This window comes from Grampus griseus (genome assembly GCF_964374135.1).
Source record: "Grampus griseus genome assembly, chromosome: 16".
NCBI classification, from domain to species: domain Eukaryota; kingdom Metazoa; phylum Chordata; class Mammalia; order Artiodactyla; family Delphinidae; genus Grampus; species Grampus griseus.
Window position 1 is genome coordinate 49,799,794 of NC_139010.1, and position 27,435 is coordinate 49,827,228.

At 44.3% G+C, this 27,435-nt stretch overlaps 1 protein-coding gene across 2 annotated transcripts in view; it reads right to left on the reverse strand.

Annotated features, from left to right (window-relative positions):
- LIPA (lipase A, lysosomal acid type) overlaps window positions 1-27,435 on the reverse strand; it is a 104,472-nt gene that overhangs the window by 13,401 nt on the left and 63,636 nt on the right. Inside the window, exons 1-6 of one of the 2 annotated variants that reach the window (XM_082672995.1) lie at window positions 25,027-25,159; window positions 22,175-22,286; window positions 19,981-20,098; window positions 3,472-3,670; window positions 2,242-2,351; window positions 556-692 (exon numbers count right to left, since the gene is read on the reverse strand). In XM_082672995.1, the coding sequence (XP_082529121.1) occupies window positions 556-692; window positions 2,242-2,351; window positions 3,472-3,670; window positions 19,981-20,098; window positions 22,175-22,285 (675 nt within the window). In that variant the 5' untranslated portion in view covers window position 22,286; window positions 25,027-25,159. Of the gene's footprint in view, window positions 1-555; window positions 693-2,241; window positions 2,352-3,471; window positions 3,671-19,980; window positions 20,099-22,174; window positions 22,287-25,026; window positions 25,160-27,435 lie in introns of those variants that run through there. The other variant, XM_082672996.1, reaches the window with a different exon arrangement.

Here is a 27,435-nt window from a genome sequence, read left to right on the forward strand (position 1 = left end):
GGCCACAACAGTGAGAGGCCCGCGTACCGCAAAAAAAACAAAAAAAACCTGCTTCCTCCTTGAGCAAATCCTGGAGGGTTCACACATTGAGCTCCGATGAAGTTACTGGCCTCTGCTTAGGAGCCATATAATAAAATATAATAGATCACCCTCAGTGTGGTCAGGGTCGGGCATGTGGAATAGCACATCGCCTGTCTCCCATCTGCTGCCTACTCCTAAGCACAGACCCACCCTATGGAATAAAGGGCAACTTCAGGGAGGTTTAAGGTTTAAGCTATGCTCTCTTTGTAAGGTGGGTGGGGATTTGCACTGACGTGTTAGCCATGAGAACAGGGAGCTCCAGTGTGGAGTTAAGGACACCTTCCCTGGCTCCCCCGGATCTGGAAGTAGGGGTGAAAGGGGAAAGAAAAACCACAGAGAGAGGAAAACCCACTGTTCCATTGATAGCAAAACACAGGGGAGGAAGACACACCTTCTTCCTCTAAAGGCCAATTCTTCAGAACCAAAAAGGAAATCTGTGAGGGAAGGGAGTGGAGGTGGGGGGAATCCAAGTACCTTAATGAGAAGATCTGAAAATCGTCCTAATTTAACTAGAGGGCTAGTAGCGAACTGGGCTGAGGTCACGGGAGCCAGGGCAAAAAACATTTTAATCTTTTTGGCCAGCTCCGGGATCCGTGAAAATGCTATGAAACCTGTGGGAACAAAAGGAAAATAAGAGAATTCCATCTTCTGGGACTCTTCTCTGAAAAGGCAAGGGCAGGCATGCGTGTCGCCTTCTAGTGGCAATCTGAGACCTGTGCAAGCAATGCCAGGAGGCAAAACTCCTGAAACAAGGGCCTCTGAACTCCTACGTGCAAAAACACTGAATTTGGTTAAACCAGTAAATCAAGTTTTGCTAAGTGCTTGTTTTGATTTTCAGCCTACCTATGCACTGGAAGAAATCCGGGTTGCTAGAACCAGAAGATGTTTCCCGTTCCTTTAATGATGTAAGCCAGGGAATCGAAGACTATTCCTAACAGCTCCACCGCACTGTGTCCATCCCCTACTGCCCCCCCCCCCCATCACCAAGAGTGATGTACGAAGGTGCTCAACGCAGTCGCCAAGGACTCGAAAGGAACTTACACATTTAGAATCCTCTAGCTTTAAAATATCTTTTAGCTTCCTCTCAGGTCACTTCTTGCCTTAAACTTGACCCCAGAATGTCAATTTTGAAAGCAGTGGGGCAAAGGACACCAATGGACAAGTCATGGAAGAACGAATATAGATGCAAGAAATGCTTAAGTCCATTAGTAAGGAGGGCAATTACGTCCATGTTACTTGTTGCTTGAAGGCTCTCAAGGTGACCAAGGGGAGTGGTAGTGAGGACAAAGCAGCTTAACCACGCATAAGGAGACACTTCAAAGCATTCCTACCTTTCACATCATAGCTGTCTTCTAGGAATGTATTCTAAGAAGATTGTGTGATAGGAACACAAAGATATGAGTCATAGGAAACACTAACAGGGGAATTAAATAAATTACGGGACAGGTCTCTAGTCCCTAATCAGAGGAGCTCTTGTTTGCTCGAATTACGAGCATTTTTTAGGCGGGGGGGCGGGGGGTAGGCCACGACGCGTGGCTTGAAGGATCTCAGTTGCCTGACCAGGGATTGAACCCAGGACGAGGCAGTGAAAGCTCAAAGTCCTAACCACTAGGCCACCAGAGAACTCCTGGCAATTTTTATTTTTTTAAAACTTTGCTAACTTTTCTGTTTCTGTTTACAATGAACACATAATACTTTTATCATCAGCATAAATTAAAAATATATATGACTTTAAAAAATTATTTGTAAATAGAGTGTACTATGGCATCCTTGGAGCTAGCTTTATTCCACTTCACTTTAAAAAATCAGTGTATTTCCTTGTTTTCTTTATAAAAGTCTCTGCACTTATACAACTTCCTGTTTTCTACTCTCTCACATCCCCATATCACTTAACTAGGAAAATATGTAATACGCTGTGGTTTACATTGATTCCTTCAATCAAGGGAACCATACACCATGTTCATCTATTTATGTTTGTCTGAATTTCCAGAGAAGACTCAATATTACCAAAATTCTTTGCCCAATTCATTATTTCTGCCTGGCATTAAAAAACAAACACAAAACTCTATCTGAACATTATTTTTTTTATATTTCACTTTTAAGAAGGAACAAACTGTAATAAAACATTATATCAACCTCCCATCTTTATTTTATACATACCTATCGTGGTGCCTTGAGAATGGCCCACATAATACACTTGTTCTTGGCCAGTTTTATTCAGAATGAAGTTAATTGAAGCTGGTAGGTCATAATTTGCCATCTCATCGTAACTGTAATCCAAACAAGGAAATTTTTCATTGAGACATTGCATGCAACTACGACAGCATACAAGTGTGCTGCTGGACGAGTTATCACAAACTGAACACAGCTGGGTAAACCAGCCCTGAGCACAGGGAACTGAACGTTACCAGCGCTGCAGAAGCCTCCCTGGGCTCCTTGCTAACCATGCCTCCCCCAAATAACCACTATCCTCCTTTCTTAAACCCTAAATTAGTTTGATCCATGTGGGAAATTTTCTATGAATGGGATCACACAGCGTGTATCATTCTGCATCCGACTTCATCTTTGCCGTCACATACAGCTGTCGGCTGGTCATTGTGTAAATACATGACACTTTATTTGTTCACTCACTGCTGATGGGCATTTGGTAGTTTCCAATTTCTCGCTATTACAAACAGTGTAACAACGAGTATATTCTTGGAGATGCCTTTGGTAGAAGCTCTCATTCCTGTGTTTCACGGCCTCGAGTAGGTTCTGGTTTTACAAATGGGGAAGCAAGCCTGAAGGAGTCATGGTGCTGACTTTCTCTAATGCCTGGTACAGAGACACAGCCCTGAACCTGTACGCATGTGTACTGACTGTAACCACCACTTGCGCTGTGCCAGGCTCTGTGCCAGCCTCTTTCCTTGTATCCTCTCCTTTAAGCCCCCAGTGACCTTATGAGAAAGGTATTTATTATCCCCACTTTACAAAAAGGCAACAGACACAGGGCTTATGCCACATGCCTAATATCATGCAGTGATCAACTGGTAGAGCCAGAAGTAAGAGAGAGAAGAGGAGAACTTCTAGAAATAAGAGGAGTGAATACTTGCAGGACGTGTTTATGGAGGAAGGGAGAGGGTATGGTATACAATTTACACAGCGACACCCGCACCACCAGGAATGTCAAAATAACTAAAAATCCCTTATTGAATGTAACCCATAAATGTAATCATTTATTTATAATTTACCTTACTGCTATTTATTAAATTCCTAACAAGGCATAAAACCTTTCATAAACCATTAGTTTCCCATCATATGATCTTGAGTTTCCTGTCTATTTGCCTCCCCAGTGTCTATGTTGAGGGTACCAAGGGAAAAGACCCCCCGTCATAATCAATTCAAAGATACCTGAAGGCCCAGAACTCATCTTGGTCTATGGAGAGGGTCTTGTGTTTCCGAGACCAGGTGTTTCCCCTGCTGTTCCCCATCCACACATCAAAACCCGCGTCTGCCAGAATGAAGCCCAGGCTGCTGTTGGGCAGGTTTGTGACCCAGTTACTGGAATCTGCCAGCAAGCCATGCTGCAGGAACACAACTGGTTTGGGACCTAGAAAGCAATCATGTTTAGGAGTTAGCAGCACTAAGCTTCAAAACAAACATGATATCTTGCTAATCAGAAAAGTCACAAAAGATCACAAAGCAAATAAGGAAACAGAAACAAGACTGAGGTAGCATTATCATTCCGTGGTAACTGTACTATATGTACTTGTGTGAAGGGCGCCTGGGAGCTGTATGCTTTCCTTGGGCACATTAAGACACTTCTCACACACCCAAGGTGCTCTGGGGCTGGGCCATGAGGAAGAAGACTGGACCTTAAAAGACCAGAAAGTCAGGCTAAGCAAGAAAAGACCTTGGCAACATATGGGGAGCAGTGGGGCAGGACTGCCTTGTTCCAAGAGGTGCTGCTGCTGGTCACCAGTCAGAGAGAAGGAGCGTGGGCACTGCGGTGGCCCCTGCTGGGGAAAGGAGAGTTAGAGCGAGGCAGAAGGAGAGCACGATGGGGGCCAGATTCCTTGTGCTGGTTCCAACCTGTGCCTCTTCAGACACTTAGTGAAACCTGAGGCTGTGCAGCCAACTTCACAGGGCAGAGTCCTGAGAAAGAAGGACGGGTTTCAGTGGGGGTGGGAGAACCGAGGAGGGGAGAGCAGGATAGAGAGTGGGGCAGCCAGGCCAGGACTGAGCTGGAAGGGGGGTCAGGTGCCAGTTTTCAGGGACCAGGAGTCAGCTGCCTACCTTTTCTTTCTTTTATTTTCTTTAACATCTTTATTGGAGTATAATTGCTTTACAATGTCGTGTTACTTTCTGCTGTATCACAAAGTTAGTTTCAGCTATATGTATACATATATCCCCACATCCCCTCCCCTTGCATCTCCCTCCCACCCTCCCTATCCCACCCGTCTAGGTGGTCACAAAGCACGGAGCTGATCTCCCTGTGCTAGGTGGCTGCTTCCCACTAGCTATCTGTTTTACATTTGGGAGTGTATATATGTCCGTGCCACTCCCTCACTTCGTCCCAGCTTACCCTTCCCCCTCCCCATGTCCTCAAGTCCATTCTCTACATCTGCGTCTTTATTCCTGTCCTACCCCTAGGTTCTTCAGAACCATTTTTTTTTAGATGCCATACATATGTGTCAGCACACGGTATTTGTTTTTCTCTGCCTACCTTTTCTAGATGGGGAATATGTCAAATTCCCCTGAAATCTCTCTGCACTTCCCTCCCTAACCCCACAGAAGGCTTCAAGGGAGAAATTTAGGAGTTGGCAAGTTGAAGATATACCAGGAAACTCTTTAAGCATCACCAACAAATAACTTCTGGATTCCCACAGGCAATTAGGAGCCACTAACACTTTCCCAGGAGGTGAGCGTGAAGCCCAGGAAAGTGCAGGCGGCCAACTCAGGCATGTGCCCACCATGCATGTGTGCCCACCATGCATGTGTGCCCACCATGCACGTGTGCCAATTATGGTGGCTGAGGGGCTTCCAACAATACCTGCAAATACCCCCACTGCAGCCCGTACCTACCATTCACCCCTGCACGAGGCTTAAAACATTCCCAGACCCCTCGCCCTACACTCCATGGAAGGGTTTCCCAAAGTTCCTATATTCTCCCTGTACATTGAACTTCCATGGACTTGGCTTTGCCTAAAACAACCACTACTGCAATCCAGGTTATAAAGAGTCTCTGTTTAATAGAAAAAGAAACAAAGAAAATATGTTTAATTACTTTGGAATTTAAATAAACTGTTTACATTAAAGGGTAATCTGTGGACATCCATTAACTCTATGCCACAATCAGCTGGGTACCTACAAAATGAAAGTAACTGCACAAGGACAAAGAGAACACACCTACACACACACACACACAGGCGCGCGCGCGCGTGCGCGCGCACAACCAGACCATGCAGACCCCAGGGTGACAGCAAAGCCATCCAGTGTGTGTCGGGGGAGGGGTGGTGGAGAAAACTCAGTGATTTGTTAAGACACCTGTCACGGGGGAAGGGAGCGGATCGAAGTCGCTTGTTTTTCTAATTCTCTTCTTGTGTGTTGGGATTCCCCCATCCCTCACTTCAAGCTGAATATGAAAAGCTCAATGAACAGACAGAAGAGGTGGCACCCAGGAAGAAAACAGTGAATCTGTTCTTGGAAAGCCAGGTGTTTCCAAATCTGGAGGATCCGGGCCAAGAATTCAAAGCATATGGCAGACCCCACGGCTTTCTCGTGGGAAATGCCAGCAGGGGAGGAAAGGGGCTGGCATGGAAAGGCACATGCTGAGAAACGGCATCTCAGCAACCTCAGCCTCTCAGCTGCGTCCTACTCATTCATCGGAAGAGTTTTTACTGAGAATTCTACTGTATAATAAGCAGTGCACTAGAAGTCAAAAGAAATCGAGTGATTCAGAACACACGTTACATCTTGTATAAACCTGTCCTGGTACCTACTATGTGTTAGTCACTGTGTTAGATTCAGGGACACGAAAGTGGGTAAGCCATGCTCCCTCCCCCACGGAGCTCCATTCTAGTGAAGGAGACAGACACACGATTACCTTCTAGCCCAGTGTGGAAAAGGTCAGACCACCACGCAGGAAAGCCCAGAGGAAAGAGAAAAGTACTCAGCCAGGGGAGTAATATTCCAGCCGGTTCTTAAGTAAGAGACAGACTGCCCCACAAAGGGTTCGGGTGAAGAAACGGCAGCCTGGATTGGCAGAGAACTGGCACCGCATCCCAGGCCTCAGCCCGATGGGACCCCAGAGTGTACTGTAAAATGTAAACGCTCCCTACAGGAGTCTGATGCACAGGCAGCTTGGGGAACCGCTGGGAGGGCATGGTGCCTTGTCTGACCTGCGCATAGAGGGGATATGAAGGACTTCCTTCAGGGCTGCACATCCTTGCAGGTGTGGCCAGCTCCCTTTCCTCCCAGAACAAAAGGGGCCTCTAAGGAGGAAGCTGCAGAGGATACAACCCACTGGGCTTCCCATGCCCGTGATTCCATTAGACACGATGGGCCACCAACAAAGAGAAAATATTAACAAATCCCGTCCTGGGATGGAAAATGTGTGCTAAACTGCTTGTCCCTTCCCTCTGGCATTTAGCGAATGCAAAAGGGCAGCAGAATAGACAAGGGCACTGTGACGGGCCTACCCACATGTCTGCCAGCTTCTCCCACCTGCTCCTAAGAGGGGGCGAGTGGGGAGAAAGGAAGGCATTATGTCATCTTTCCCATCCCGCCACCAATCAAGGATTTAAGGATTTGCAGGAAAAAGAAGTTTCTCTCTAGGAGGGTTAAACCTACTGCCATTCACACCTTCCAGTGAATTACTTTTTTTTTTTTTTTAACATCTTTATTGGGGTATAATTGCTTTACAATGTTGTGTTAGTTTCTGCTTTATAACAAAGTGAATCAGTTATACCTATACATATGTTCCCATATGTCTTCCCTCTTGCGTCTCCCTCCCTCCCACCCTCCCTATCCCACCCCTCCAGGCTGTCACAAAGCACTGAGCCGATATCCCTGTGCTATGCGGCTGCTTCCCACTAGCTATCTATTTTACTACGTTTGTTAGTGTGTATATGTCCATGACTCTCTCTGTGACAGGGCGAGAGAGAGCCAGTGAATTACTTTAATCAGATTTCTTTTCATCCTGCTGAGAGAAGCCGATTGAATTAACAGCTAGCTATATTATTATGCACCCCTGTGCTCTAAGGCACTGTGCTGAAAATCCTATGAAGTTAGTACTATCTCCATTTAACAGAACAAGAAATTGTGGCTAACAGAAGTCAAGTAATTTGCACAAGATTGGATAAGAGCTAAAAAGTGGGGGAGCTGGGGTTCGAATCTACATAAGGCTAATGCCAGGGTCCATGCTCTTAGCGGTTTTGCTACGGGAAAGGCTAACAACAGAGTCATTCTACAACGTACAGCTATGGGAAAGGCTAACAACAGAGAGTCATTCCACAACATACAGAGGCCCTCAGGGAATGACAAGCCAAAGACAGAACGCTATTTTGGAGGGAGTTGGACCAAGTGCTTGGAAGAAAGGAATCTCTAGTAGATGGATGAAGGAGACAGAGAACAGGAGGCCAGGCCACGATATGCAACCTTGCCCGCTCAGGCAATTCTTCCAAGGACCAGCCTAGCCCACACACTCCAGCACCTGCAGCCTGGTCTGTCTTTGAGCAACAAACCAACAGGTCAGGACAAGGGCTGCCTTTCCTGCTGTGCCCTGCAATTAGCTTGTCCAAACTGGCTGTACGAGGGCTGGGGGCTGAGGGAAAGGCCTAAAAGTACCTTGGCCCAGAGAGGGCAAGTGACTTCTTCACAGTCACCTACGTAGTTAGCACAGAGCCAGCAAAGGAATGCAGCCCGGTGACAGGCCGCCACGGCGCTGCCTGCCTGACGGGGCCAAACGTGGGTGGAAGCCAGGAGGGGATTACTCAGCCTCCAAAAATGAATCTGCTGAGCCCACAGCCTCACAAGAGGAAGATGACCGGGTGCACGGGCAAGTTCCTCCTGCCTCCCAAGCACTGGCCTTCTCTACCAGGGCGGTGTCTGGACAGGCCTCCACCTTGCTCAAAAATGGTGTGAGACATCAGCTGAGGTCCAACAAAGAACCAAAAGAAGGAGGAAGAGAGGAGGAGATCACAAAGATCAGCGCGTTGGCATGAAATAGACTTTGGTTCTTACTGGATATGTAACCCTTTAGAATTTACTCAATCTCTCTGGAGTATCGATGTCCTTTTCTAAAGTGGGGATGGTACAATGGCTGATAAATAATAGTGACTCACAATAATAATAAATGTACAAATGTAATAAATCATTACTAGAACGCAAGCTCTGTGAAGAAAGACAACATGAAGTGGCATTCTTTAGCCGAGAAAAGGCTAATGGCAAAAGGAACTTGGCAGACGGGATTAAGGATCTTGAGATGGGGTAGCATCCGAGATTATCCGGTGGGCCCAGCGTAATCACAAGGCTCCTTCTAAGAGGGTCAGAATCAGAGAGAGACTGGAAAATGCTACCCTACTGGCTTTGAAGATGGAGGATGGGGCCAGAAGCCGAGGAATGTGGGCAGCGTCCAGATGCTGGAAAAGGCAAGTGAATGGATCTTCCCCAAGTGCCTCCAAAAGGCAGCCCTACGAACACCTTGATCTTAGGACTTCTGGCCTCCAGGAGAGTAAGGTAATAAATTTATGCTGTTTTCAGCCACTAAGTTCGTGGTAGTTTGTTACAGCAGCAGTAGGAAACTAATACATTTGGGGACGAGTTTTCACCCCCATTTTTCAGATAAGGACTCTGAGGCAGTGTGGCTAAGTAACCTGGGCAGAGTTGCACAGCCACCAATCCCAAACCAGGACTCAGAGGCGGGCAGGATGTCTCCTGGGCCTGAAGAAGAGAGAGACCTGGCTGCTTGCTAGTTTGGCAGGAGCCTGCATGACCTAAAATCTTCTAGAAAAGCTTAGAAGACGGGCTGTAAGTGGCATAAGGGCCCCCCATCTCCTTCTGCAAAGGCAGGTTCTAGACAAAATGGCAACAAGGACCTGGCTTATGGCGCACACGCATCCCTGGTACCCCATACTGAGTAATGCAAAGTCGGGATCACCCCTCACTTTAGACCTCCCTGCAGCCATCCGTGGGACTGGACAAAGCCAAAGTCCAAGGGCTGGTTCAACCACGCCAAAGATAGGCTGTCGATCACCCAAAGAGCCAGGGCCCAGGGGGCTTCCTGAATCTGCCCCGACTACTTAAGACAAACTCTAGCCAGCACTGTGGCACCTGGTGGATTTGTTGTTATTATTACTATTCATCAGTAACAGCTACCTATCATGCACCACGTTCCACATGGATTACACTGTTGCCAAGAGAGCTGTTAAGATCCACCCCCATGGTACAGATGAGGTAACTGATGCCCGGAGAGAGAGGATAGGTAACCTGCTCTGAAACAATCACCTAAGCAGTGAGCCAGAATTGAAACCCAAGTCAGCCCCATTCTAAAGTCCTTGCCTGTAACCACTACTCTAAAGAAAACGTCATTCAAAAATAAAGAGGTAGGGCTTCCCCGGTGGCGCAGTGGTTGAGAGTCCACCTGCCGATGCAGGGGACACGGGTTCGTGCCCCAGTCTGGGAAGATCCCACATGCCGTGGAGCGGCTGGGCCCGTGAGCCACGGCCGCTGAGCCCGCGCGTCTGGAGCCTGTGCTCCGCAACGGGAGAGGCCACAACAGTGAGAGGCCCCGTACTGAGAAAAAAATAAATAAATAAATAAAGAGGTAGGGGATGGGGGAGCGCTTATAAATATTCCGTTTGTACGTGGCCACTTCAAATCAAGCCAAGCACTATTTCCTACAAGTGGCTACATCTCAAAATCATCTGGGGGCGCTCCACGCACATTTCTGCCCTTGGTCCTGATTTAGGGAATCAGGAAGTCCAGAGACGGAGCCTGGAAATATTTATTTTCGGCAAGCTCCCTCAGCTCTTCTGACGTAGCCCATCCATAGCTGTGCTCAAAGTGGCTTCATTGAAAGGGGAGCATGTCCAGTCCTCTGCTGCACCAGGCTGGCCCAGAGAGGAGGCCAACCAGACACGAAGATCCCGGGTCCAGCACCCAAGAGGCCCCTGAAGGTAGCTCTAGGGCCTCCGACTCCAGAATAATCAAGAGTGGACTTTTATTTATCCACAACAGGGGACGACTGGGTGAATTTTTGTAGTCTAATTCTAATGTGAAGAATGGGCCTCAAAGACAGCCCAAAACACTGTCAACAAATAACATTAGCGGGAAGGCTCGGCCACAACACCTTATACTCACTGGAGGGAGAAATAAGGAGAGGCTTATCTCCAAAGCACTCATCACCAGGAACGTAAGCAATGGAAGCTGGTACGCAGGTTATCTAAATCAAGCACTTTGCACGCTGTCCCTTGATCAGAGACATTGCTGCAGTGCTAAGAGCCCAAGGGGCAGACATGCCATCACAAGCCATGGGAATCCTGCCTTTACTACCAACCACCAGCTACTTTATAATAAGCAAGTTAATTAACCTCTGTAACCTTGGTTTCCTCCTCTGTAACAGGGGGTAATAAGAGCCCTTACATCCAAGAGCTGTGTGACAAGTCATGTGACAGTTCACACAGAGTGCAGCACGTGGCCCAACCACAGGAAGCGTTCAGAAAGGCACGCAGACCTTGCCACTGCCCAGATCACTGCACTCACATTTCACAGTCACCCTGCTGGAAAGGGGGTGACCCGCGGCAGAAGGAAACACAATAGTGCCGTGATCACAGAGCAGGGAAGAAAAACACCCCATCCTTGGGATGCCATTCGCCCCACCAGCCGCAGTGGTGGTCACTTTGATCGCTAAGCAACCAGAAGGCAGCAATCGGTCCGTCTCATTCACTGCAGCCTCCGTGGCGCCCAATGCTGAGTCTGCCACGTGGTGCTCGCTCCAGGCAAATTTGATGAATAAAAGCAATAATGAAGGAATAAAGGAAGGAAAGAAAGAAAAAAACACCCAACAGCGCATATTCACACACACAGAGATACCCACCCCACATATACCATGTGTGCTTTCCAGGGCACTGCCTTAATTAGAGTTTACTGTGTACCCAGGATGGCACTACGTCATTTAAGTTATCCTTCCTACGTTACAGACAGGGACTCTGAGGCATAGAAAAAAGAAATGATTTGCCCAAGGATGTAAATACAATTAGTATATGGTGGAAACGGGAACCATGTGATTACGTGACACCAAAGTGCTTGTTATCTCCATGCCAAACTGCCTTTCTGCTTCCCCTGCCCTTCTCTGCTACCACAGCCTGCCTTCAAACAGAGGTACGGTGCCTCTGAGCTCAGGGGGATCCTTAATTCAACGTGCTCTTGGGCAAGGAACACTAGAAAGTGCAGATGCTTTGGTCAACCCGGTCCCCAGGAGGACCAGGACTGTAGAAGCAGGTAGACTGAAGCCTTGGGCCGGAGAGATCATCGAGTAATCAGAAAAGGTTTGGGCTCTCCGAGAGCTCATGGTCTAGTGGGGAGGATCGAGGTTATAAGCATCACCCCTGACAGAATATGCTATTATTTATTGTCCTACCTGTCTTAAGTGCTATGAAGGAAACACACAAAGAGCGATGAGAATACGTGGCCAGGGGTCAGCCTGAGCAGGTGTGAGAGCTGGGGAACTCCTCCCTGAAGCGACATCGAGGTTAGGCAGCAGGCAGGGAGGGAGTACTGGAGGAGGGAGGGGTGCCGGGCACAGCGCTCTCTTCCCTTCCACTCTGACTCTTAGCCCCAGCTCCCACCGGCCAATATGAGACAAGCTGTGCTGTGCAGCTGACGCTGCCTCGTGATGCTCCGTTACGCAGAGGGTCTGAATACAGCCCCCTGCCCCGTGTACCATCAAGGTCCAAGTGAGCCTGGGAGTGAGCTCAGGGAGCTAGAGTCAACAAGCCCGGGCACTGATTAATGGCCCTACGTCTGTCCAGTGCCACTGGGAGGCGAGGAATTACATCCCAGCTGATCAAGGCCTCTGTTTAGCTTGTTAGAGCACTGCGTTTAGGAAATGGTTTCCTTAGGAACCACGTACAAGGGAAGAACAGAAAACCCAGAAATTGGTCAGAAACCTAAAACGTATAGTCAAAACCAAGGTTTTTTTTTTAAACCATAGCCTGATGCTCTTTCCCCCCGAAACCTAACTCACAAGTCACGTTGTGAATTTTCAATTATGACTCAAAAAGTTCAATGGGCAACCCCACGGCAAAGTTCAAAAACCCTGTTTGTGCACGAAGGCAATTACTCACACTCCAGAATGAACTCACTCACCAGGCCATCAGACACATACTGCTTTTCAGACATAAATGTTCCACGGTTGGTGCTTTTTTTGATGATTGCTTTATTTTACAGTTTATTTCCTAGTTAGGCAGAAGTAAGTCGGCCTCGTCGTTACTGTTGCTATTTTATGTGTTTTAGGCAAGGCCTTTCTCTATTTCTTTGTTTTAACCAACAAATAAATACGCTATCATAGGATCAAGTTGCTCAATACTTACTACGTAAGGCCGCACACTCCAGTTCAAAGGACACTGAACCCGGAGTCAAACTGGCTGGGCCACTAACTTTTGACCTAAAGCAAATCCCCTTCCCTCTTTGAACCTAACAGTCACGCCCAGTAAAATGAGAGTGTTGCTCTAGAACCTGGGTTCCCAAACCCAAGGATTTTCCCTTGGAATCCACTAGAGTTATGTTAAAAATGCAAGTTCGGGCTTCTCTGGTGGCGTAGTGGTTGAGAGTCCGCCTGCCGATGCAGGGGACACGGGTTCGTGCCCTGGTCTGGGAAGATCCCACATGCCGCGGAGCGGCTGGGCCCGTGAGCCATGGCCGCTGAGCCTGAGTGTCCGGAGCCTGTGCTCCGCAACAGGAGAGGCCACAACAGTGAGAGGCCCGCGTACCGCAAAAAAAAAAATGCAAGTTCTCCAAACTGCCGGCCCAGGCAGGACTCTGAGATCCTTCTAGTGCCAGCATCCCGTGACTTTCTGAAATAAGGCTGAGCAGATTAAAATATAACCACTTCCCTATAAAGGATGGATTTCTGAATTTCAATTCCCTTATTGGAGTTAGTGCAAAGTAGGGGTAGCTCAACACTTGATAGAGAAGTTTGCTTAACATTGAGAAACAGCCCACATACACTCCACAGGTCACTAACAGTTTTCTAAATACACATTTCAAGCTTCCTAATTAGTAGAGGTCTGACCAGACAGACAAAGGATTGCCTAAATCAGGGGATTCTTTAAAACAGTGTGGAATTGGTACAAAAACAGGCATATGGATCAATAGAACAGAATAGAGAGCCCAAAAATAAACCCACACACCTATGGTTAATTAATCTTTGACAAAGGAGGCAAGATTATAAAATGGGAAAAAGTCTCTTCAGCAAGTAATATTGCGAAAGCTGGACAGCTGCATGTAAATCGATGAAGTTAGAACACATCCTCACATCATACACAAAAATAAACTCAAAATGGCTTAAAGACTGAAACACAAGACATGACACCATAAAACTCCTAGAAGAGAGCATAGGCAAAACATTCTCTGACATAAATTGTACCACTGTTTTCTTACGTCAGTCTCCCAAGGCAATAGAATTAAAAACAAAAATAAACAAATGGGACCTAATCAAACTTACAAGCTTTTGCACAGCAAAGGAAACCATAAAAAAATGAAAAGACAACCTACGGAATGGGAGAGAATATTTGCAAATGATTCAATAGACAAAGGCTTAATCTCCAAAATATACAAACAGCTCATACAGCTCAACAACAACAACAAAAACAACCCAATTGAAAAATGGGCAGAAGACCTTAATAAGACATTTCTCCGAAGAAGACATACAGATGGCCAGTAGGCACATGAAAAGATGCTCAACATCGCTAATTATTAGAGAAATGCAAATCAAAACCACAATGAGGTACCACCTCACACCGGTCAGAATGCCCATCATTAAAAAGTCTACAAATAACAAGTGCTGGAGAGGGTGTGGAGAAAAGGGAACCCTCCTACACTCTTGGTGGGAATGTAAATTGGTAGAGCCACTATGGAAAACAGTATGGAGGTTCCTCAGAAAACTTAAAATAGAATTACCATATGACCCAGCAATCCCACTCCTGGGCATATACCCGGACAAAACTATAATTCAAAAAGATACATGCACCCCTATGTTCATAGCGGCACTGTTCACAATAGCCAAAACGTGGAAACCACCTAAATGTCCATCGACAGATGAATGGATAAAGAAGATGTGGTACATATATACAATGGAATAAAAAAGAATGAAATAATGCCATTTGCAGCAACATGGATGCAACTAGAGATTATCATACTAAGTGAAGTAAGTCAGAAAGAGAAAGACAAATACCATATGATATCACTTATATGTGGAATCTAAAATATGGCACAAATGAACCTGTCTACAAAACAGAAACAGACTCACAGACATAGAGAACAGACTTGTGGTTGCCAAGGGGGAGAAGGGGAGGGAGAGGGATGGACTGGGACTTTGGGGCTGGCAGATGCAAACTATCACATTTAGAATGGATAAACAACAAGGACCTACTGTAGAGCACAGGGAACTATATTCAGTATCTTGTGATAAACCATAATGGAAAAGAATATGAAAAAAGAATGTCTATATGTGTATAACTGATTCACTTTGCTGTACAGCAGAGACTGGCACAACACTGTAAATCAACTCTACTTCAATAAAGAAAATTTTTTTAAATAAAAATAAATCAGGGGATTCTTTACTGAGTCCACACAACCTCTGCATCTTAATAAAAAATCTGTGTGTGCACAAATGTCTATTTTATTTTACTAGAGAGAGGATCCATTGCCTTCATGCACTTCAGAATCCCAATTCTGAAGACTGCCCGATATATCTCTTAATTAGGCCACCCACGCAGGCAACCTGGTGCTGCTGGTTGCTGTGAGGAACACAGAGGTGACAAAGACACAGCCTCTGCCTTCAAAGAGTGGTTGCAGGGAGGGATGGCGGGGAGAGAGAAGTACACACGTGAGTTAACCCCGAAGCAGAGGAAGAAAAACACCTCAGGAGGGGTGTTAGCAAGGCATCTGGGAGTTTGGAGGAAGTGTGTCTCCTTCATGCTCAAGCAGCATGTTAAGCTGGGTGGGGCTGGAAGGACAGAAAAAAAAAAATGTTTTTAGGAATCCAGAGAAATAAAGATGGTGGGCAGAGTGAACACCAATCCAGAGGGTTGTGTCACCAGCTGAGGCCCAGGGAGAATTTAGCAAAAGGGAAATAACTCATTTGGATTTCAGCATGTGAGAGAGCAGTTCTTTGATACTTATCACAGATACAACTTCAGTTATACCATTTGCAATTTGGCTATGGTGCCAATTTAAACCTGTGCAGTTGATAAATGATAAATGTTTCTTAGATGATGGGTAAACACAGCTGGCAACCAGTGGTTCTCAAGCACTCCTCATAAACCTTGTGAAAGAGGTATTCTATCCCATTCTACAGAGGAAGTCACCGTAACATCATAGCCTATAACTGTAATCACTAGTTTGAGGAATCATGAAGTTCTTGCACATATCCATGGTGAACTTCAAAGGTCCACTGCTGTATAAAATGAGGTGAACAGTAAAGACAACAGCTAGGACAAAATATTAAGGAATGGTGTTATCTTCATTTATGAGGCTCATGAAGATTGCTGAGTGGCCATATCATATAATTATACCTGCGCTCTACGAAGCTTAATCCTGCAAAACTACGTAAGACGGGTGAGAACAGGGAGGTTGGCAGAAAGGAGAGCAGTTGGCATGGGTAGAGGAACCATGTGGCCAAGTTCTGTGATCATAAAAGACTTCCAGTGATCCCCAAGTGAGGCTCAACATACAATCAGAGGGGGTCACTGAGACAGGACTGAAAGATGCTCACCACACAGCTTTTTTTTTTTTTTTTTCCTGCGGTACGCGGGCCTCTCACCGCTGTGGCCTCTCCCGTTGCGGAGCACAGGCTCTGGATGCGCAGGCTCAGCAGCCATGGCTCACGGGCCCAGCCGCTTGGCAGCATGTGGGATCTTCCTGGACCGGGGCACGAACCTGTGTCCCCTGCATCGGCAGGCGGACTCTCAACCACTGCGCCACCAGGGAAGCCCTCACCACACAGCTTTAAACTAAGGTTCCACAAGGAATGTGGTACCTATAAATAAATAATGGAGGTGACATCGGCGAGATGGCAGAATAGGAGATCCCCAGCTCTAGCCCCCGCACAGAAACTCCAACTTAGCAACTATCCACAGACAAGAATGCCTTTGTTAGCACCCCTGAACCCAGGGGTAAGGTTACAGCATCACAGAAGAACACAAAAACTGAGAAAAACTACATTAAGAAGGGTAAGAGGAATAGCTTCACTTCATCCTTGATAAATGAATAATGTTTTAACGTATCTTGTAAAGACTTATAAATAGTACAGATGTACGGCATTATTTTCTTAAAAGCATTAATTTCTTAAAAGATAAGCAGACTGAATTTCCCTATTCCTGTTTTGAAATTCTTTCTCTCTCTCAGGTTCTAAGCTTAATTTCAGATGGCCAAGTAAATGGTCACAAGAGCATAAGGTACGATGGTGGCCTGGCGAAGAGAAGAAAGGGCTGAACTGAAGCCATATAACAGGGGAGCCTAGAGAGGACCTGACAGCTCTTCCAGGATGGGAGTCAAGAGTGACTATGCAGTTTCTGGTCTAGGTCCAGGAGGACAAGGGTGTGATTAATAGAGGGGGAGTCAGGAGAGGAAGGGGCATGGATGAGCTGGGTTCCATGTTGGGTGTGAAGGATTGTGTGTATTCTTTTTGTCTATCTGGCTTAAATAAGCCAAATTAGTACCACTGACAACACTGCTCCTGAATGGGAGTGAAGGACAGCGAGAGCCTCAGCTCCGTGCTCTGCCTTGGACCATGGAAATGCAAACCATCAGAGAAACACCTATGCAGTTTTCAGGAGAATCACAAATTCCTTTAGATAACTAAGTCACTTGTCACAGATTTCCTCCAAAACTCGCCTCTGAGCTTAGTTCACAGCAGGTGTTATATACATACCACTGATCCTCTACAGGGAGGCCTCACAGAACAGAGGAAAAGGGTGGGGACTTAATGCTATCACCAGACTTGGTTCAGAGTGCATTCAGTCTGTTCCGCATTCTGAAAACCAAGGGTATCCACTGCCCCAATCCACACACCCCTGCCAATAAATGAATGAATATAGAATATAACCCGTAGAACCAGAGAGTGATAAAGACTAATGGGGAACTTTGAGATCATCCCAGCCAATCGACTGTTTTGACAGATGAAGAATCCAAGGCCCACAGAGGAGAAAGCACAGAAGTATTTAGGGGCAGGCGGAATTCTCCTGATTCTTCTTCCTACCACCTGAGAGCAAATCAAAAAGGATGCTTGGGCTTCCCTGGTGGCGCAGTGGTTGAGAGTCCGCCTGCCGATGCAGGGGACACGGGTTCGTGCCCCGGTCCGGGAAGATCCCACATGCTGCCAAGCGGCTGGGCCCCGTGAGCCATGGCCGCTGAGCCTGCGCGTCCGGAGCCTGTGCTCCGCAACGGGAGAGGCCACAACAGTGAGAGGTCCGCGTACCGCAAAAAAAAAAAAAAGGATGCTCACTTCCCAGGGCATAGCACCTTCACCTGCAGTGGCTGAGATACACACCATAGGGCATCTGGCACTATATGCTTTAATTGCTGTAGGAAAGAGAAGCCTAGAGGTGGATATAGAAAAAGAAGAGGAGGCACATTCTCTAAGCATGTTTTTACTGTGGTTCCCTGCATTTTTTAACAATGGCTCACACTACTAATTATTAGTCAACTAACCACTTTTAAGAGAAATAATATCAATACCTATTTTTCTTTATATGGGATCCGAAATCTGTATACAGGGTTTACTTCTTTTAAAAAAAGGGAAGGAAATCAAGATCATATGTTCACTCTGAAATAAAATACGTTTTGTGTGTCTTGAGCAGAAGAAAAAATAGAAGCCCTTGCTGTAACTCATTGCTCATTTTGTAACATGCTTTTAAGAGGATCTGTAAATCATAAAACTCTCAAGAGTTAGAAATTAAATTTCAAAAACAGCATTGGCTGTCTTGACCAGGTAACATTACTGAAAGGCTCATTATAGCTAGAATTTATGGCAGAACAACATGGATAAATCAGATTATATTAAGAGAAAAACATATAATGATACAAAGCTCACATTAACACAGAGGGCTTTTAAGTTTGCTTTGAATAAAAATTTTCTACTCACATAAAATTTTAATTGAAGAAGAGATAGTTATCCAATTACCTTAGTCTCACCTTCATTTCCTAAGTTTCTAAAATCAGAAAATGTTCAAAGAAAAAAAATAAGCTACATCTGGAGAGATGATTGACTAAGGATCAGATCCTTATTCTGATATCTAACAAGTTCAAGTAATCTATCTAGAAATTCCTCAATCCGCATTGGAAACCACAGTTTTGCTTGAGTTATAAGAAAAAGAAAAAATATGTATATATTTTAAGCCAAAACTATAAGAACTTTCATATATTGCTTATGAGAGTAATTACCAGAACAAGACCACATGAAAAGCAATTTAACAATATCTATCAAAATCACAAATCCATATATCCTCTGACCCAAAAATTCTATTTCTGAAAACGTATCTTATAAATAAACTTGCACACATACAAGGTTACTTACAGCAGCAATATTTGTTAATCGAAGACTAGAAATAGTCTAAATGCCCATTAATAGGACACTTGTTAAATAAATCATGGTACAGTTATACAGTGGAATACTATGTATCAGCAGAGATAAATGATGAAGTGCTCTCTGTATTGTATGGAAAAATCTCCAAAATCTTAAGTAAAAAATTCAAGGAACAAAAGAATGTGCATTATAAGCCACATTTTATATTAAAAGGGAAGCAAGGAAAAAGAATAATTTATGTTTGCTTCTAAAGAGATTTTTTGAGAGATAAAGAAATTTAAAATAAAGAGATTTTGGAAAGATACATAAAAAACTAGGGAGGTGGAGAATGAGATGGGAGGGAGGTATTTCACTGTGTATCTTTTTGTTCTCTTTGATTTTTGAACTATGGGAATACATTACCTATTCAAAAAATTAAGTAATTTTCAAACAGCAAGAGCTATCTACTTAATGCTCAAACCATTTTATTAAATGAAATGCTTCCTTATAACAAAGAAAGCAGAGATTTTAGCATATCCTCAAACAAACCTGACCTTCGAACCTTTAAGCGAAATATGAAATTAGATGACTCTTGTCCTTATTTCTTTAAAAGAAGAAGTGTTTTTTTTTTTTTAAAAGGAAGGAATTTTGCCTTTTTTAAAAAATTTTTATTTATTTATTTATGGCTGTGTTGGCTCTTCGTTTCTGTGCGAGGGCTTTCTCTAGTTGCAGCAAGTGGGGGCCACTCCTCAACGCGGTGCACGGGCCTCTCACTATCGCGGCCTCTCTTGTTGCAGAGCACAGGCTCCAGATGCGCAGGCTCAGTAACTGTGGCTCACGGGGCTAGTTGCTCCGCGGCATGTGGGATCCTCCCAGACCAGGGCTCGAACCCGTGTCCCCTGCATTGGCAGGCAGATTCTCAACCATTGCGCCACCAGGGAAGCCCGAAGAAGTGTTTTTTATACACCTTGCATAAATGTAACATGTTGAGTACTTTGGTCTAAAAAATAATCCCATTTCAATGTTTTCAAGTTAAATCTGAACTTGGTTACTGACATAAAAAAAGAACCAAATTCCAGCAATGCTGTTAAATTTTCAGAGCTTTCCTTTCTCACCACAGAAAACACCCATACCTCTGTCAGAATGGTTCTTCCTCCCGTGGGGGATTCGGTTAAGGCAAAGAATATATCCATCTTCTGTCACAACTAGGTGTTCCTCACTAGGGAATCCCCAGTGAGAGATAATTTCACTCTGTGGAGCAAAGGAGAAGACAAAGTGTCAATGACATTCTCCAGGTTTTCCTTAAGAAATGAATTGTTACTGAAATTGCAGTCTGCTCAATCTAGTAGCCAACATCCCATCGCAAAAGTAAATCCTCCCCTTGTTTTACCTCTGTGTTCTACTCACAGATGTTCAGCTAAACCATTTTAACATGTTCTACGCCAAGTGTGTCTTATTTTACCATAGCTTTGGGCTTCTTTGTTTCCATCCTGGCTCCCAGGTACAAATAAACACTTCTTTCTTTCTTTTCTAAATATGCCAGGTAATACTGTAATCTACCATTTTCCTTGTTTTAAGAGACCCCATCCTGGGAAATGAAGCATAAAAAGTATTAATCTGTTTTTAACCAATGGACCAATAAAACTACACTAGAATGTCAAGGTAGAGTTGAACAAGAAAAGAAAAAATGATTGTGATAGCATACGCTATTTGTTTTTCTCTTTCTGACTTACTTCACTCTGTATGACAGACTCTAGGTCCATCCACCTCACTACAAATAACTCAACTGCGTTTCTTTTTATGGCTGAGTAATGTTCCATTGTATATATGTGCCACATCTTCTTTATCCATTCATCTGTCGATGGACGCTTAGGTTGCTTCCATGTCCTGGCTATTGTAAATAGGGGTGGGATAGGGAGGGTGGGATAGGGAGGGTGGGAGGGAGACACAAGAGGGAGGAGATATGGGGATATATGTATATGTATAGCTGATTCACTTTGTTATAAAGCAGAAACGAACACACCATTGTAAAGCAATTATATTCCAATAAAGATGTTAAATAAATAAATAAATTAAATGATTGTGGTAATCATTTTACAATATATACATAGTGCAAATCATTATGTTGTACACCTTAAACTAATACAATGTTATATGTCAATTATATCTCAATAAAACTGGAGAGAAAAGAGGAAAAGTAAGGAATTATGATCAAATTCACTACTCCATAAGGAAAGATCCATCGGGCAATTAATTGTTTTTTGTTTTCTTTTTTTTTAAACTGAGGTTATAGCTGATGTACAATATTATATGTTTCAGGTGTGCAACACAGTGATTCACAATTTTTAAAGGTTAAATTCCATTTATAGTTATTATAAAATATTGGCTACATTCCCTGTGTTGTACAACATATCCTCGTTTATCTATTTTATACATAACAGTTTGTACCAATTAATCCATGGGGCAATTGTTAATTGGGAGCTCAGTGGCATATGGATAACTCAATTATCCAGAAGACTTAGTGTAAATAAGTACTCATTATTCTCTCTACCACAAACACTTGAAAGGATTTAAGTTTATCATTCTTACAGGAAAAAAATTTTAAAATAAAAATGCTTTCAATTTTAAAAAAACTTAAAAAGAAAAGATCTGGGACAAGAAATAAAATGTAACCTTAAGACCCAGATATCAGGTCATACTCTCTTGGCTGACTATAAATTTATCTCCATCTCCAAGGTTGCCTGATTCTTCAGTTGCGTCACTGCATCATCTGTTTTAAAGCTGCTGTTTTCTGTAGCAACATGTACTTTCCTGATATTTTATGCCTAAATAAGGTATAGCCAGATTTAATTGTTTACTTAAGATTAATAACTTTGAAATGTTTTCATTACTCGAGGGACTATTTTTGCTTATTTGTTCTAACAAATTTTTTTTCAGATACTTTGATTTTTGTATTGAACTATGGACATTGGTAATCCGCCTTGTTCAGCACATTGAGTATTAACATTCTTTCAAAGTTTTGACACTTTTTTTTATTGTTGTTTAAACAAATTCAGTGAGACTTAAAAATGAAATGAATGTATAAAAATATCACTTATCTTACTAAGAAGTATATGTTTTAACAGCAAATGAGGTTTGTAAAATACACATTACCTTTTAGGTAAAGTCCAGCTAGCTGAATCTAAGATTCGGAGAACAGGAAAAACATAATGTGATACAAAGAGAATAGACTTTGTGGCTTCATGTAGCTACATAACTGGATTTCAGAAAATAATTAACATTGATCACAGATGCGCTTTTAAAAACAGATGACTTTGAGAAACTTACCACATTCATGTTTGTTTCAGGATCCACAGGTGCCAGCTTCCCTCTGGATACCTCGGAATGCAGGGTCCCAAGGACCAAACAGACCACCAAACACCAGAGCCACATTTTCATTCTGTATAAAACAGTCTGCTGTTACTTGTCTACACAAAGTTTTACTACACAAAATTATGTTAGTAAATAATGCTCCCATACAAAGTTCTGAACCAGGTTTAGGTCAGGTAAAAGTTAGGTAAAGGGCAAATATAGAACAAATGACTCAAGCCATACCTCGAAGCAAAAATTGAGGAATTCTCTTTTACTGGGAAACCTCCCACCCGCCACCCCCAGTTAATATGTGACATTTGGAGCCCAGAACACCCACTCACCTCCTCACCAGGTGGTTAAACATAATGTTCCCAGAGAAATAGCAGAAAGAAGGACTCAGAAGAGAATAGGTTGAGAAAAAGGAAGATCCCCCAAATTCCAGAAACTGTTAACCTCCCACCTTTTCCTAATTGTAATTTAAACACTTTTAAGTTCAGCGATATGAGTTCTTGCTCCCACTAGCTATTCACTTCCCTTCGTGCATAAAATTACACCCAAGGGAAAAAGTGTAATGAAAGAAAAGAGAGCTTGCAAGAGCAATAGAGGGAAAGAAGACCACCCCTCTTTGCTTCTGAGACCCTCCAGCCATCACCAAAGACCATCTAGTTTCTGGCAGTGATGGCACAAAATCATAGTGTAGCAAAGACCTTGAAGATGGATGTTAAAGGCAAAATGAAGTGACTCTTCCAAGGACACCCAGATGGTTAGAGGCAAAGCTGGGACAACAGCCCAGGCCTCCCACATTTTTTAAAATAAATATAATCATTCAAAAAGATACATGAGTGTATACCCATACAAAGACTTGTGCAACAGCCAAACACTGGAAAAACCCAAATGCCCCTAATGGGTGAATGGGTCAACATATTGTGATATATACACACTACTCAGCAATAAAAAGGAATGCACATAAAATAACATGGATGAATCTCAAAACAATTATGGTGAGTGAAAGAAGCCAGACCATATAAATAAATATGTACGATTTCATGTCTATAAAACTCTAGAAAATGCAACCTTATCTCTATTGACGTAAAGCAGATCAATGGCTGCCTGGGGAGACGAGGGCCAGGAGCTAAGCATTGCAAAGGGAAATCTTTTGGGGGTGATGAACAGGTTAATGATATTGAACGTATCACAGTTTCACATGTGTATACATATCAAAACATAAAATTGTACATTCTAAATATGCCCTGCAATTGTACGTCAGTAATACAATACAGCTGTTTTTTTTTTTTTTAATACAGCTGTTTTTAAGTCTTGGGCTTAAACTGAGTATTCCACAAGTCTTAAGAAATTGGTTCTCAGAAGATTGCAAAAGTGAACTGACTCCCTTCTGTCGGTGCATCTCTTGATGGTGCTACAGTGATTTCTCCCAGCAGTGGTGAACCTGGAAATTCTAGACAGGAGGGGATGTTATCTTGAGTCTCTACTGGCAAAGCAAGCCCACTGTGCTTACTCATAAGTTTGTATTTCTCTACAGTGGTTGGAAGGGCTGTACAGTTCCGGGCTACCTTTTATTATAAATATAACCTTCCAAAAGCCCATTATTACTCGGGAATAAGGAGTATATTGAAAAGAAAAGTGAAAGTCTGTAACCACAATTTGAAACAGTGAAGCCTCTGGCAGTATCTGCGTTTCCACTCAGGCCTATCCTCCGGGACCTGGGCCAGCTGTCCACAATGGAAGCTCCAGGAAGATAACAGCTGAAGCCACTCAACTGGAAATGTCACCCAGCTGATTTTTCCTTCCAACAAAACACTAGTTTTTCAACCTACTCGTCCAGTAATTGTCATAAGGATGAGGATTGAGAAGTTCAAAAGAGAAAAAGCCTCCTCCAGGATGCATGCAATGTGCTTTGCTGGGCTCTCTTAGCAACTTTTATCTCAACCCTTTTTATACTGTAACAATCCAATTAAGTACTTGTCTGTCTTCATTTTACCCCAGCCCAAGGGCAGAGCCAGCATCTGAGTCAACTCTGAACCCCCAGGACCTAGCAAAGTGTAGATGCACAAGACAGATTTTGAAAAATGGGATCGGGGCAGTCCAGAGTTCAGTGGCTGAAGAAAAGCTCCAAAGCAGCTTGTCATTCAGCTTTCTAATAATAACACCACCACTAATAATTTCCGCTCCCATTTAATCTCCTGCTATGCTCCAGGCTTCCGCAGGCAGCGCTTCCGACCTACTATGTTAATTACGCCTCCGACAACTCTCTGCAGTACCGTTAGGTCCTTTTTCCAGGAAACTGAGCCTCACCCAAGTTAAGTACTGGAAGCAAAATGCCAACTGGTTAAATAGTATCGCCAAGATATTCACCAGGACCGATGTCAAACCGTTATCGACCACACCTTGACTAACAAGTTAGAGTGGTCTGCAGGCTGCCTGGGGGAGTTAATAGGAGTAAAGAACAAGGAGGAAGGAGGTGAGGGAAGCTGGGAATCAGAAATCCTGCGTATCGCTGCAGCCCAGAGGTGACCGCGCCTGCCCAGGAAACCCGAGGGCACCTGGGAAACAGCAGGCAAATTCAAGACAGCCCTCAATTCCTGGGTCACCGCGAGATGCCTCGGGCGACCACCTGCAGAAGAGGCATCCACAGGTGCTCCAGGTAAGACGCGCCGGAGACCAGCGCAGAGAGTCCTGCCGGCGTGCGGAGGCTCAGGGCCGGCTGGAATGAGCCTTGGAAGCGGTGCGGGGCCCTGGCCTCAGAGCCCGTGGGGGGAAGCCGAAGCTGCGGCACCCGCACCTGGCAGCGCAACGGGGCCGGCACTCACCTGAGCAATCCTCCCGGGCCGCTGTCCACAGCCGCAGTGCCAGCTCGCGGGGCTGGGTCCCCGGCTGGGACCTGGAGGAGGCGGTGACGGCTGGACGCCAGGGCCCGCTCCCGCCTCCGGCTACCAGCGCCCCCAATCAGAGCAGCCGGCCGCCGGGAAGTGCCGCTGAGACACCGCCCAGGCCTAGCGCCGCCGCCGCTTCTGAGAGGGTCCGCCGCTGAAGCGGAGCATGCGCCATGGACCAAGAGGTGCGGCGCCCTGCGGCCTCCTCCCCGGCGGAGTCGATTACCAGCTACACCTGCAGGCCGCACCCGCCCGGTCTCCTAGCGGCTGCCCCCGGCTCTGCCCCAGGGGCTCTTGCAGGGCCGCCACTCTCTGCGCCTAGCACGGAAAACATAGGCTCTACGGATGAAAAGAAATTATATGCTACGGATAAAGCTCTTAGCGGTGTGCCTGCTGCAAAGTAATCTTACTGTACATTTTATTTTTATTGCTAAGATGCCTAGCATTATTAAGACACTAGGGGTATAGTAGCCAAACAAGAGCCCTCTTCTCCTGCTTACATTCTAATGGGAAGAAACACCATGAATAAATTAAAAAATGAGGTAATGGAAAGTGCTATGAAGAGCAATAAAAAACTAAAGGGATAATGAAGGTGGGTGCTATGTTATGCACAAGGTAATCAGGAAAGGACTCTCTGATGAAGTGACACCGGAGCACAAACAAAAAGGAGGTGACTCAGAGCCATGTGGATACTGGGGAAGGAGCATTCTGAGATGAGCGTATAGCAAATGCAAAGGTCCTGAGGCAGGAATATTCTTAGTAGGTTCTAGTAAGCGAAATTTGGTCAGCGTGGCTGGAACAGAATGCACGTGGTGGAGAGTGGTAGAACATGAAGTCCTAGAGGTGCCTTGGGGGCCAATTGTAACGACTCTGCTATTTCTTCTGACCAAGATAAGAAGCCATTGGAAGGTTTTCAGGAGAAAGGCAACAAAACCTTGCCAGTCATATCATTTGTAAATATTTTTCCCCATTCCATAGGTTGTCTTTTTATTTTGTCAGTGATGTCCTTTGCTGTGCAAAAGCTTTTAAGTGTAACTAGATTCCCCCTCCCCTTTTTTTGCTTTTGTTTCCTTTGCCTTTGGAGACAGATCTAAAAATATATGTATATATTACTATGATTTATGTCAAAGAATGTTCTGCCTATGTTCTCTTCTAGGAGTTTTATGGTTTCAGGTCTTACATTTAGGTCTTCAATCCATTTTGAGTTTATTTTTGTATATGGTGTGAGGAAATGTTCTAATCTCATTGTTTTGCATATAGCTGTCCAGTTTTCCCAGCACCACTTGTTGAAGTGTCTTTTCTCCATTGTATATTTTTGCTTCCTTTGTCAGAGATTAATTGGCCATAGGTGCGTGGGTTTATTTCTGGGCTCTCTATTCCATTCCCTCTTAATAGTTTAACTGCCAGCAGGCCATTTTTCACTTTGTCACAAAGAAGGGGCCAATTGAGTCCTGAAGGAAATGGGGGAGCTTGCCCTGTCAATATTGGGGCAGGGGAGGCTTCCAGGTGAAGATTCAGAGGGTGGCAGGGGTAGAGGTAAGGATGGGGAAGTCCATCATGTATGGCTACATAAATCCTTGCAAGAACTTTGGCTTTTACTGATTTGAAAATGCTTTTGTTGTTTTATTTTAACATTGCTTATTATTGAGTTTGTGGTTGTTCTGTGATACACTTACATGATATTTTAAAACAATGAAATTGTGCTTATGTCTTTAAACAATTTGTTTGCAGTGACTTCTATACCCCTTGTAACATTATAATCCACAAATTTCTGTTGGAGTTCTATAACATATTATCATTTTAAAAATGATTCATGGTTCAAAACAAAACAAAACCAGACAAATGAAAAAACAAGCAAACCAAAAAAACTCAGAGGAGCTATTAAAGTAGAGAGAGAGAGGGCAATTACACTTTTTGTCTGTACCATTCATTTCATTACAGAGAAGGAATCTTCCAAAGAAGAGAAGAACCAGGCTAAATCCCTGGGATCTTTAGGAGAAAAGAAGGGCTGAAAGGGAGCAGACTGAGACCTGAGTAAAGGCCACAGTGGTCAGCAGTGCTGGGTTCTCCCACAAGATCCTGGTTACCCTGTAAACCCTAGGAATATGGAAATCAGTGTCAATACTAAGTGCCAACCAATTGTAGACAGCCAGGCCAGTCTCACAATTACTCTCATAAGATCAGTCTTTCCAAGTATTGCAGAATTTATTTGCATTTTATAGAAAGCACAGATCTGAATGTAGTTAAGGAAGCAACTATAGACAGAACTAGCAGATGCAGCATTAGCTTTAAAAGATGTTCTGTACCTTTATATCTGCTGGCTTGTTCCTTTTATGTGTAGGCAAC